General features: G+C 31.4%; 1 protein-coding gene across 2 annotated transcripts in view; it reads left to right on the forward strand.

The window, feature by feature from the left end:
* Nucleotides 1-14,082, forward strand: part of GRB14 (growth factor receptor bound protein 14) — a 137,971-nt gene that overhangs the window by 58,128 nt on the left and 65,761 nt on the right. The window contains exon 1 of one of the 2 annotated variants that reach the window (XM_074303257.1): nt 5,273-5,475. The exons of the other annotated variant lie outside the window; for it this stretch is intronic. Coding sequence (XP_074159358.1) covers nt 5,413-5,475 — 63 coding nt within the window. The 5' untranslated portion in view covers nt 5,273-5,412. Of the gene's footprint in view, nt 1-5,272; nt 5,476-14,082 lie in introns of those variants that run through there. 2 annotated transcript variants of the gene reach the window in all.

Consider the following 14,082-nt stretch of genomic DNA (forward strand, 5'->3'; position numbering starts at 1 on the left):
TTCACAGATCTGACAGATAAACAACTGCTTCCTCTATTCATTTGCTTATAGTATCATACTTCATGTCTAAATCATGAACTGATTTTTGATCTTTTCTTGCTATAGGGTGTTAGATGTTGGTCAATGCTTAGTTTTTGTCATACTCTTTTTTTTTTTTTTTTAGTTTTCCCAGAAATTTTTGTCAAAAAGTGAGTTCTTATTCCAGAAGCTAGAATTATCTATATTACTTTTACTATATATACTATAGTAATTGATTATTGTGTTTTGTGTACCTAACATATTCCACTGCTCCACTTCTTAGTCTATACCAAATGGTATAGTGACTGCCACCTTATAATATAGTGTTAGATCTGCTATAACTAGACTACCTTCCTTTGTATTTTTCTTCATCATTTCCTTTGATATTCTTGGCCTTTTGTTTTTCCAATTAAATCGTGTTAATTTTTTTAGACCTATAAAGTCTTTTTTGGCAGTTGGTGTGGCACTGAATAAATAAATTGATTTAGATAAAATATGTTTTATTATGTGAGCCTGCCTAGCTATAAGCAATTATTATTTTTCGAAATGTTGAGATCTAACTTTATTTCTATAAAAGGCTTTTTGTAATTGTGTTCATATATTTCCTGGTTTTGTCGTGGCAGATAGATTCCCAAATATTTTATGCTACTTCTATTATTTTAAAAGGGATTTGTCTTTTTCTTGCTGCTAGGGTTTGTTGGTAACATGTAGAAATGCCAATGATTTATGTGGGTTTATTTTATATTCTGCATCTTTGCAAAGTTATTAATTATCTCTAGTAGTTTTTTAATTGATTCACTAGGATTCTCTAAATAAACTATCATATCATCTGCAAGAATGAAAGTTTTGTTCTTCATTATCTACTCTAATTCCTTCAATTTCATTTTCTTCTCTTCTTGCTAAAACTTATATTTCTAGTACAATATTTAATAATAATGATGATAATGCACAACCTTGTTTCATCCTGATCTTTTTGGGAAAACTTCTAGCTTATCTCAATTACATATAGTGCTTGGTGATGATTTTAGATAGATTTTAGTTGCTACTTATTATCTTGAGGAAAACTTCCTTTATTCCTATGCTTTCTAATATTTTTGTTAGGAATGGGTGTTGGATTTTGTCAAATGGTTTTTCTGCATCTATTGAGATTTATTGAAATTTCTGTTAGTTTGGTTATTGATACAATCAATTATTCTGATAGTTTTCCTGATATTGTATAAGAAGAGCTTCATTTTTTGAGGGGTGTTTTTGTTATTTTTCCTAATCTGAAAGTCATCTTTTACTCTTTCTTCCTACTCACATCCCATAATCAATCAGTTACAAAGCCTTTAACATTTCATCATTTCTTGTTTCCAATTATGTCAACCTTATTTCCAGTTATACTAACCATTCTTATTTAGGTATTCATCACTTCTTAGATTGGATTATTGCAGTTGCCTAATATTTGCTGATCAAGAAATTTTTGCAGCTTCTTATGACCTCTAGGATAAAATATAAAATCTTTATGATATTTAAAACCCTTTACAACCAAGTACTAACATTTCTTTCTAGACTAATTTTATATGTGGAAGTATCCTGTATAGAACCTCACCTCTTCAATCTCTAGGTACTCACATTTCAGTCTGCTCCCTCTTCACTAACAACTTGTTCCTTCAAAGCTTAGCTCAATTGAAACTTCTCCAGGATGCCTTTCCAGATCACAACAGCTGCTAGTTTGACTCCCAAGAAATTACTTTGTATCTCACTTGTAACCTGGCTCAGCTCCTAACTTTCTGGACTTTCCCTCCTCCATACCAGCTGCTCTCTACTCAAATTCCTCTCCAGAACCTTCATTTGAGAAAGTGCCTATGATAAACAATGCTCATTTCTAACCTAGCTTACCTCCTCACTCTGTACTTTTCCATCTCACCTTCATTGATCCCCCACCTTTAATGTTGTTTTCTCTCATTAGAATGGAAACTCCCTGAGAGAAGGGACTCTTTGCTTATATTTGTATTCCTAGGCAGAAGTGTTCAATAAATGCTTTAATCTAATCAATTTTGTCTATACTTATGTAAAAATATATATATGGATATATACTTTTATTTAGAGACATAAATATACATAGATGTGTCTTTGATATAAATATGTATATAATATTTATATCCACTTATAACATACATATCTATAATATTTATACTATAAAAGATATATATGTAAATGTATAATATGTCTATATCTACAGTAACTATAGTCTGTATCTCTTCATATATACATAACTATACATATACATTACATATAAAATGTCTTTATATTATAGCTATATTTATATAGATACATTTATAGTCATTTTTCTAGTGTAGTTAATCTAAATATTTTATATAAAATATCTTTATATCATATATATCTTCATAGATTTGTTTATATCCATCTAACTTTATATAAAATTACTTCTAGAAGTTGTTTCCCTTGATGGATTGTGAACTTCTTGAAGTAAGTTTTTATTTTTGTTCTTGTATCCCTAGCACCTAGCATAGTGCCTAGCCTAATAGTAGACACTTAAATTCTTGTAAATAAATTCTTGTTGATTGATATCCAAAGTTCTCCTTAAGGATTAGTCACCTCCTTCATAAGGACTTTCATGATCTTCCTTTTCTGACCTGCCTCAACAACTTTATATTTACTTGGTAGTATAATAATAATAATAAAGCTCATACACATTTGTAGCATCTAATATATCTCAGATACTGTGCTGATTGCTTTACAAAATTAATATTATTTGATCTTCATAACAACCCTGTGGGGTAGATGCTTTTATTACCCCCATTTTGCTGTTGAGAAAACTGAGGCAAAAAGAGGAAAAGAATATAAATGATTTGCTTAGGGTCATAAAATTATCAAATGTCTAAGACTGAACTTGACTGTAGCTGCCTCAGCTGGAGAGTATTTGGTTGGATAAAGAGGATGGTGTAGCAGAATTAACCAATAATTAATAAATGGGAATGCTCAAAACATATTTAAGAGATGATGATTCAACTGGTCTGGTTACAATACAAGTTTGTCTTGATTTAGAAATGGAGATAGACTACAAGATTAGTTGGAGGACATTTGTGTAAGAATTCAGGTGCCAGGTTTAGTAGCTTGGTATTGGATTCTCTTGGCATTGGAGAATCCTGATAATTTTTTAGTGAAAGAGTGAAATTATTTGGTTGACATATTGTTGGATATATTGTGATTGTCAATGACATTTTCTTTTTCTTGATTTGATCATCTCAATGATGTCACTTTTTAATTTTTTTTTAAAGTACATGGTTTTCAAAGACAGTTTCAAAAATAGTTAACTTTCTTGTAACATTTATTCTGATTAATGCCAATTTAAATTTGGTGAACATTCATTAAAAAGTTGTAAACTTAATTTTTCAAGTGTAGATGATATAAAATATTTCATTCTGAAGTTAATTGCAAAGTATTTATTAAGCTGCAAAAAAGTAATAAGTTCATTGCACTTGAATCAAGAAAAATTAAGTGTTATTTTGATTTTGAAGAATTTATCTGGAAATTTGGTAATAAAATACAAAATCATGTTCTGGCTGCTGTGAAGCCCAGTTTTAAAATTTGACTTATGTCAAGATATATTTTTTTGTGCAATGTTCAAAGCCTATGGGAAACTTCAAAAATTCAGTTCAGTATTTGAGCACCTACTGTGTGCAAAGTACTGATTTTAAGTATTGGGAAAACAAGGACAAAATAAACTCACAGGTCTAAAGGAGCTTGGTATTGAAGTTGAATTTTGCACATGGTACTGTAGTTGTTATAGGTATCCTCAAGAGAGATTTGTTGCTTTGGTTTGCCAGTAAAATGATCCAAGTTTGTTAAAATTGAATAAATTGTTTATACCATGGTGATTCTTCCTTCAAACTTTAAAAATTTTCTCATGCCTTCCTCCCATTCCCACATTTATAAATTTTAGGGTAGTTATCTGTAAGGATCAAATTCCTGCTCCCAAACCAGAACAATTTGACTTTACATTTGATTCAGGAGCCATTTCTCTCTGTCTTCCCTCCTCTCTTTTCTTCCCACTTCCAATAATCAGAGAAAACTTGTTTTGAAACAGCATAGGAAAGAATCTGAATTTTAATTTCATATTTTTTGATAAGTCTGCGCTTGGCACACATAAGAAAAACATGAAAGTCTAAGACAATAAACTAAATCCTAATGGTACTTTAGTTGCAGAAATAATACCTCACTCTTTTGCCTGAGATCTTCCATGTTATTAAAATAGTAATGTTGTAATCATGTGGTAATGTGGGGTATCTTTTACACTGAACTTGTATCTGTTCTTAGTTTATGGCTGAACAAGAGAGGTATTAGGATTAATAGATTTAAGGAATTGTTAGTTGGCAAATTTGTAATTGTGAAAATTCAGATTACTTTTAATATTTCAAAGTGATTTCATTTTTGATATTACTGAGCACTTTGCTTTAACACAACCTTATAGAGATTCATTAAAAATTGCTTATTTGTGGGTCCTGTTTTTAGCTCCTTGCTCTAAAAAAAGTTCTTTTCTTTTAGTAATTCTAGGAAAAAAGAAAAAAAAAGTTTGGGAGATCTGAGTCCTGGATTCGATTTGAAATAAATAATAAATGCAATTCTGTGTTGCTTTTTAAAAAATATAAACTTTGGAAAATTAATTTGTATTGTATCTCAGAAACCCTCCCTATTAATTAATCTCATCATTTGTTGAAGTAATCTTTAAAATGGTATTTGGCTGGAGGGACCGTCTTAACCCTAAATGCAGAATTTATTATTTAGTAGGGAATAGAATGTGTTTATATAAAATGCAATTTTCTTTATTCCATATACATATGAATCCTTTGAGAGTATTCATTTTAATCTGATTTGCTAAGTCCCCAAATTGACCCAATTACCCATTTTATGAGTAGCATAACTATTGAGTAAATTTACTTCATCTCCATATTTACATACTTTAAATAGACCAGTGTAAACAATCTCTTATCTGCCATATGTTAAATTGCTTTGGTAAAATGAGGATATAACTGTCTAATCAACAAAGATGGCATTGAATTACACTGTTTTGAGAAGAAAAAAAAAAAAGTAGTCCTAAGTGAGTTAAATGCCTGTTAATCTGGTTCTTTAAATATCATAAACAAAAGTATCAGAATGTGTTTCCAAGGACAAAGGAGGCGTTTTCAAGAAAGTGATTGGTTGCTGCCTTGCCCTGTCCCATAGTCATCCTTAATTGGCTTTTGGTAGAGTTAGATTCACATAAACAGTATGACATTTATTACTTTTTTAGTTGTTTCTCTGAACTGAGAACAGAAACTCCTCGGAGTTAACTGTGGATTTCATTTCACATATGGTCTTCAAGAGGGTATAGTTCTATGAAGAAAAGACATGAGCTTGTGTGCAAGACGGGTCACCCTGCCTGCAATAACTCCACTAGTTCTGCAAAAAAGGGTAGGATACAAATCCTTTCCTTTCTGTCCCCCCCCAAACCCTTTTTTTTTTTTTTTTTTTGGTGAATTTATGGGAAGCTTTCATTAGATATCCTGAGAATATTTGCTGAGTTTACTGAAAGTGTTAGTTTAACTAGAATTGAAAAAATAATTTCATATCGGAATAAAGGTTTTGTAGAAGTTGGTTGCCATGTGGAAACAGCAGTTTCCTTTTAGATAATTGGGTAGCATTTTAGGCAATATGTAGAAGCCTTTTTTTTTTTTTTTTTTTTGGTTCTATACATATTTATGTTTAGTTTTATTTGCTTTCATTTTAATTGGTTTATAAGGAACAGTTTGTTTTTCTGTAATTCATAACATTTCTCTCTCTGTTGGTGAAAGGAATTGCTTTCCTGTTCAAAATACATTTTTCAGTTTATAATCTTAATTTCTACCTATTTCTGTTGTTTTTTTATAAATCTGTGTGAATGTTATAATAATTCCAGATGTTAAAAATTCATATTTTATCAAATAGTTTACCATAAAGGTTTAGCTTTTTGTGTCATTTATGATATTTTATATTTTAATATAAATACTATATATTTTGTCATGTAAATCAGAATGATAACTATAATACATAATCTGAACATACTGCTTTAATGGTTAAGTGTGGTGACAATACATAACTGAGTTTATTGTTGATCAATTAAAATTGATCTCATTATGGCCACTTAAATACTATAGTCACTATTGTAGCGTATATATTTCACTTAAATTTGAATATTCTATATGCTTTTTTATTTGATTTTTTTTTTTCTGGTGCCTCTCCTCCCATCAAAATATTTAATTTATATAGGTTTCATCCTAAACAGCTTATTGCTAAGGCAATTTTCTCATATTGTAAGTTATTAATTAAATTGCACATTGAAAATTATTGTGCAGGTTTTTTTTCCCCCATTCGGAATCTAAAGTTCTATATCTTCACTTTGCTTAACCTCTCTGTATCTCTATTTTCTTACATGTGAAATGAGGGAATTGATCTAGCCCCTTCCACCTCTAAAATTATATAAACTTGAATATATTTTCTGTTAGAATGATACAAATTCACAATGATATCTGTGTTGCTCTTTGTTTTAAAGAGTGATTGGAAAGTAGTAATAAAAGGTGCTATCATTTTAAAGAACTTTTAAAAAAGAAATGTAGGGACAACATTGTTGGAGCAAAACTTGAATAGAAAATAAATTCAAGAGTTGAATGATAATCAGAGGAATAAGTTTACTTTGGAAATAATGTTTGTCCTTACTGAGTGAGATCTGAGGTTTTAGTTAACTTTTTGAAATTTTCTCAGTTTTTGTAATAAGCTTCCTTAAGATTTTCCCATAATAGGTAATTAACTATATAAGGCTCAACCCTATGGCTTTTTTTTTTTTCTTTTTTTGTCACTAAACAAAACTAAAATTATGTATAAATGTTGGCATGTTGCCTATGAAAGTACTTCTAGCCAATTTCTAATGATATTATAACCCTCACAGGACTCATATATCTCTTAAACTTTTCTGTCAAGGTTAATACCATTTACTTTAAGGATTGGAGTTGTGGTTTTTTTTCCCCTGACTGTTTCTTTCAGATATTGGATTAGACCTTATTAGGTGAGAAAGTGATTCTATGAATACATCAGACTAACATGACTATTTATTGAAAGCAGCCTTGCAAAGCAATGCCCCACATTACCTATATACCATGTTTTTTTTTTTTTTTGGTTTTTTTTTAATGCACAAAATTGCCTTTCCTTTAAGAAGGCACACAGTAATCTCATAGTTCAGTGTATGGCTTCTTTATTTGTCTTGAACAGATATCAGTTCTACTTGTAAGAACGATTTAATAGTATGTATCCAGTTTCTTGACAAAGTGAGTACAGCACATATCTCAAGATATCTGGCTTCAGTAGAAAATCACTTCCCTTTCTCTTAGTGTCTGATATATCAGGATTAAAGACTTTTCACTTATAGGCAGAAGGTAATATTCTTTGTTAGGTCATCATTGGCTCTCTACTTAGGGTTTGTTTTTGCATTAGGCAAGTTCTTAAGTTTATCATAGTTGTTCATTTTTATAATACTATTATATGAATTTTTCTCTGGGTACTGTTCACTTCACTGAAGTTTATATAAATCTCATATTTCTAAGAACAATACAATCATCTATTAATATTTGTTCAGCTATTTCCCAATTAAAGAGCACTTCCTTAATTTCCATTTTTTTGCCACCTCAAAAAGAGTTGCTAAAATATTTCTGCATGCATAGAACTTTTTGAAAGCTCTTTGATTTCTTTGGAGTAGTACTACTTTGCTTTCCAGAATGGTTGGACCAATTCACAACTCTACCAACAATGCATTAATGGTTCTGTCTTTTCATAATCCTTCCAATATTTGTCGTTTTTCTTTTTTCTCATCTTTATCAATCACATGTGTGAGGTGGAACCTCAGAGTTTTAATTTATATTTACCTATTTATTGATGATTTTGAGTATTTTTTTTCACATGGCTATAGATGGTTTGGATTTCTTGTCTTGAGAATTGTTTCTACATATCCTATGTGCAATCTATTTGAAAAGAGTTCATAATTTTTTGAGATATGAGACAGCATGACATGGTGGAAAGAATACTTTCTGTAATTAAAGAATATTGGTTTAGAATCCCACTCTGATGCTATCTGTCTGACTTGGGCAAGTTACTTACAGTTAATTGGCCCTCACTTTCCTCATCTTTCAAACAAAGGAATTAGGTTTGATGGCCTCTGAGGTTGTCCATAGCCCTGGATCTATTATCCTATAGTCCCGCAGCATTCATTAATGATTTTTTTCATTCCAATAACTTGTTCTTTCAAAATAACCTACCCCTTCTCCCCCAAATCTTTCACTGTCTTTCTTTGAAGTGGTTCATTGGTTTGACCTTTTCAGATGAGAAAGCTGAGGTCTAGGCAAATATTTTGCTTAAGATTATACACAAAATAAGGATAAAGTTAAAAAATAGAATTTAGAACTCTTGACTCTTGTTTTCTGTTTCCATCAAATACATAGTGAGTCCTGAAATTATTTGTAATAAATCCATGGTCTCTAGACTAGGACATTAAGGGAGTTAGGGAGAAGGGAACAATCTTTTATTGTAACATGCTTTATGCCACTTACTGTGTTATGAGTGCTTTACAAATATTATTTTATATAGACCAAGAAAATGTTTCAAGATTGTGGTAAAGTGGTAAAAGAATCTTATATCAACATTTTTGAACAATTTTTGGGTAATGCGAAAATATTTATCTTCTATAGAAAGGTTAATAGCTACACAGAGTCAGTTTTGACTCTGAATTCTTTACATTTGCACAGTAAACGATTAGCTTATATTCAGCTAGCCAATAATATGACATCTGAAGTGTAGTAGCAATAGATATTCAGTTAATTTCCTAATCTCATAAATCTTCTAACCCTCTCTTAAACACAAAGAAATCTAATAGTTATCACCCTGGTTCAGGACTTCATCATCTCTTACATAGACTACTGCAGTAGACTTTTAATTGGACTTCCTGACTCATGTCTGCATTCCATCCATGCTTCACCCAATGGCCAAGGTGATTATCCTCAAATGTAGATCTGATCATCTTATTCCTGCCATTCTCCTTACTAAACTTCTATCACTCCTTAGTTACGTCTAGAATCAAATATACATTCTTCTGTTTGACATTTAAAAGTCTTAAGAACCTGACTTCTCATCTTTTAAAAAAATATTTATTCCTTTCCTCAGCACTTTATAATTCAGATATCCTCATTCTTTACACATGTGACACTTCCTCCATTTCCATGCACTTAAATTTATTATCTCTTGGACCCAAAATGTTCTTCCTTTTAATCTTCCTCTTAAAATCCCTGTCACCTCCCCCACCTGAAACTTTCCACTTTAAGGCAGCTTTAGTCTACTTATGTATATTTTGTTTCCTCATTGGATTAAACTTCCTGACAACAGGTATTAATTACTGCTTTTTTTTTTTTTTTTTTTTTTTTTTTTTGTATTCTCAGCATTCAGGCAATTAACTATGTTGTTGCTAATGCCTATTGATTGATACATTTTATTTTTATGACTCATATTTGCTTTTAATTCTATTTAGGTATTACCCTAAAATGATATGCCACAATTTATTTAGTTACTTGAGTTTGGACGTTTAAAGACAGTATAGAAAAATGTGGATTTGGAGTAAGAGGAAAGACTTTGCCCTCTCTCTCTGTCTCTTTCTGTCTCTGTCTCTATCTCTGTCTCTGTATATAAATATATATATGCAACGTATATCTGTATATACACATACATACATATAATATATATGTATATATATATATATACATATATGTGTATATATATACATATATACACACACACACACACAAACACATATATGTCTAATCCAGATTGTGGGTAAAATGAAGGCCTCAAATCCATTGGTGAATTAGGAGGATATCTATCTCCAGCATAATAGACTTCTCCCTGTGAAATGGGTGAATTAGTTTGTTCCAGCGACTAATGCAGCTAATGCATTTGTAGTAGAGCAGTTAGATTTTGATAGTCATTGAAAGCAGTGAAGTTATTCTCTACAAAACACACCAGTGCAATTCTGCCTCATTTAAATCCGTTTCATGTGGAAATCAAAGCCTTATGCCATGATGCCATTGGCTCTCTGATCAAGACATTGCGCTGTGATGTCACTGGTCCTCTTTAAAAAAAAATGAAGAATCATTGTCAACAATAGATCACTAGTTGATTGGTTATAATTCTCTTTTGATAAATATATATTTTGGGGATAATGTTTTTGGTGTACTTTAGTATATTGGGGCTTTCATTAATATGGATATTCCCTTCAAAGATATATAGCCTACAACTTGATCATATGACTATAGCTGTTGCCATGTGACTCTTGTTTGCATCCTCCCATAAATTTGTTCTTAGCATAGTCTGATATTTATTGGATCTATGATCTCATCTATGTGGGTATTCCTTCCAGTAATGAAGATTACAAACTAACCATGTCCATCTTCTCCTGTAAGTTTACCACAAGAAGTGTGTTCTTTATGCTGGAGAATTTCCAATTTTCTTTACATTGCATAGATCCCACTTGCTATGTGATTAATCATTATATTTTTCCTTTTTTCCTGTCATACAAAATACTTTATATTAATTCATCTGCAAAATTTTTTGTTTGCTTGCTTAAACCCATCTCTCAGTTGTGGGTGTTTTTTTTTTTTTAATGATCTCCAGGTTTTTAGTTTTTTGGAACCTGTAGTTCCATGCCTTGGAGTCCATATTATCTCTAGAATAAATTTTTTTAAGATTATTGCATCATAAGATCTGATTATTTTATTAATTTTCACTTTACACTGGCATATTGTTCAAAAATATCCCACCAATTTGCATTTGTTTGAGGATTGTGACAGTATATTTCTTTCTTTATAGTTCTACCAGCATGGAAATTCTGTGATTGCTATTTGAATTGGGCTACCTTGTTATTATATTTTTGTATGATAATTAGACTTTTCATATATGTATATGCTGTTTTGCTCTATTAGAATATAAGCTTATTCAGGAAATGAGACTATCATTTATACTTTTTGTTAAGTTATTTCAGTCAGATCTAACTATATTGTGTTCAGACCAACTGGCTCTGTAGGAAGTATGCTAGATCATTCTTTATCACAAAGATCCACTTTTCCTAGAAAATACTTTCTGGTTTTGGCATGTGGACATAGTGTTCCATGCCTATGAACATTAGAAACATAGTATTTTTTGTTGTTTGATTTTAACATTGTCATATTCTAAAAAGCTGAACATTCAAGGACTCAACCTGACTTTTCCAATATCTTTCTTGTTGCTGTGAGGTTCATTATGAACCTTCTGTACTAGCTGGAGGTATCTTCACTACTTCTCCAATATAGTATCTGCCTGCTCCTCCTGTGCCAGTGATGCTAATCTGTCTTCCTGGGATACTTTCTCATTTTCTCTTTTTACCAATCCTTTAAAGCCTAGCTTGAGTTCAGCTTCTTATATGAAACTTGCAGCAATTCCAGCCAAAGTTTTCTATTTAGTAATCATGTGGACTTTGCTACTCTTTATTATGCAAATATGCCTAAAGATACTACCTTTTGGTCTGGTTCAATTATGTGTTTTGTATTTTATCTTTGTAACTGAATTGGAAATTTCTTGAGTAAGGACCATGTCTCACCTAGTTGGCAATCCTATAACATCCAGTTCAGTGATTTCTGTATAGATTGTTAAAAAAAAAAAACAAACTACTATTTGCTTTGGTTTTAGCAAATCATTCAGAAATAAAATTGTTGTGCTGTTTGGCAGTAACAATATCTAGTGATATCTTAGTATCTGAATCAGGTTCTAGAGTAGGGAACCTTAGTCTTGGTTGCATGAACTTAAAAAAAATATTTTGACAACTATATTCCAATATATTTGGTTTCTTTGTTATCACTTAGATTTATGCATTTAAAAACTTCTAATATCATGGAGTTCTATGATATATACATTAAAAAACAGTTAACAGTCTCTTTGCTCTGCTCTAGAGTGAAGGAACATGTTTTTAATAGAGAAGATAAGCAAATCTTTATAAATCTGTGATAAGTTTCTTCTAGGAATATTAGGCATTTCCTAGCCATCTGATCCTATTCAAGTCACTTAACTCTGCCTCAATTTTCTTAATTGAAAAGTAAGAATGATGAGAGTACTTATCTCCTAGGATTATTGTGAAGATCAAATAAAACAATATTTTTAGAGTGCTTAGCACATAATAGGTATTTAATAAATGCCTGTTTTTTCTTCTCTTCCTTCTAATATAGATGACAGTTGGAGAAGATCATCTTGACTCCTGATTTTTTAAATAAACTCAGGTTATGGTTATGGAATAGGGAATATCATACATTTTATCAGATTTTGGGGGGAGTTTAATTTGAATCTTGTCATCTGACACATAGGTACTCTATTATCTGCACCTATACTTCTGATGTAATCCCTGATAACCCTAAATTTGTTTGTCTTCTGAAGATGTGATTTAGGGGATGCAGTAACTGAATGCTATCTTAAATGAGATATTAAATGTGTATAATGATGGTGAAAATATAAAACATGTATGAAGGACTTTTAAGAGATAAGAAAAAATTGTTGGAACTTATCAGGAACAGCTGGGATACAGAAGATAAATCCTTATGAAAAATTTCTGCTCCCCTCTTCCCCTTCATTGTACAACATAATGAAAAGAACAGTCACAAGTACTTGGGCTCTGATCCTAGTTTTGCCAATAACTAGTTTTATCATTAGGGACAAGTCATTTAATCTCTGAAGGTTTCTGTTTGTTCATCTGTAAAATGAAAGTGTTGACTTAGATGATCTCTAATAATATACCTTCTAGCTCAGTGACCTTTATAAGTCAGGTAAATCATATCCTCAAGTATGGAAAAAACTGGCAGATATTACAAAACTACCCAATTTTTTTGAAAGATTTGAATTCAGGTTCTCCTCACTTCAGGGCTGGTGCTCAATTTGGCTGTGTGATCATAGTATGGCAACCAAGAAAGGTATTGTGGTCTTAATCTGCAATTGAAAAGTCATAGTTTCCAGGACTCAGGACATGATATTCCAGCTTCTGTAACTGAAGAATTTTGTTTAGTTCTGGGTGCCACATTTTAGGAATTCCTAAATAGAAATAGGCATCCAGAATAATGGAGGGCCTAGAATTCATGCCATTGGACAACTGAAGGAACTGGGATGTTTCACCAGGAGAAAAGAAGCAATGACTTGAGTTCTGAAGGAAGCTGAGTTCTAAGGGAAGTAAGTGGTATGCATTCCAGAAATGAAGGACAGTTTGTATAAAGACATAGAGATGGGAGATTGACTGTTGTGGAAATAGCAGCAAGAAGGCTAGTTTGATTCCACTATTGCTCCTCCTGAAGACATTGAAGTTTTTTCAGTGTCTATAAACTTGAGAGAAGAGTGGTTCTCAGAAGAAATTTTTAAAATGCTTTCAGTAATAGCAGATATGTTGGGAAAAAATATCCTTTCTCCCCAAACTGATGTGAAGGACAGTACTTACTTTGTTGTTTAAGGTCACAGAATCAAGGATTATTAGTTAGAAAGGACCTTGGAGACAGCTTGGTCCACATTTTACCTGAAACAGAATCTTTTATGACTGGTTATGCAATTCTGGCTTAAAGAACTCCAGAGATGGGGAATCTGCTAACTTCTTTGGTATCCCGTTGCATTTAAACATTTACAAAATATTGTTATTTAAAGATTTTAAAATTCTGTCTTTCCTTTCCTCCCTCCTTCCCTCTCCTCTCCTTGACATGGTAGTCAATCATATATAAGTTATACATATGTAATTAGGTAAAACATGTCTGTTACTCATTTTGTATTAGACTTGAATGAAAGAAAAAAATGAAAGAAAGTGAAAAATAATATGTTTTAATCTGTATTCAAACATTATCACTTATTTCTCTGGAAGTGGATGCTATGCTCCATTATTAGTCCTTTGGGATTGTCTTGAATCTTTTGTATTGCTAAGCATAGCTAAATCATTCATAGTTTCTCATTGCC

Source organism: Sminthopsis crassicaudata, chromosome 3 (assembly GCF_048593235.1).
Source record: "Sminthopsis crassicaudata isolate SCR6 chromosome 3, ASM4859323v1, whole genome shotgun sequence".
Classification (NCBI taxonomy): domain Eukaryota; kingdom Metazoa; phylum Chordata; class Mammalia; order Dasyuromorphia; family Dasyuridae; genus Sminthopsis; species Sminthopsis crassicaudata.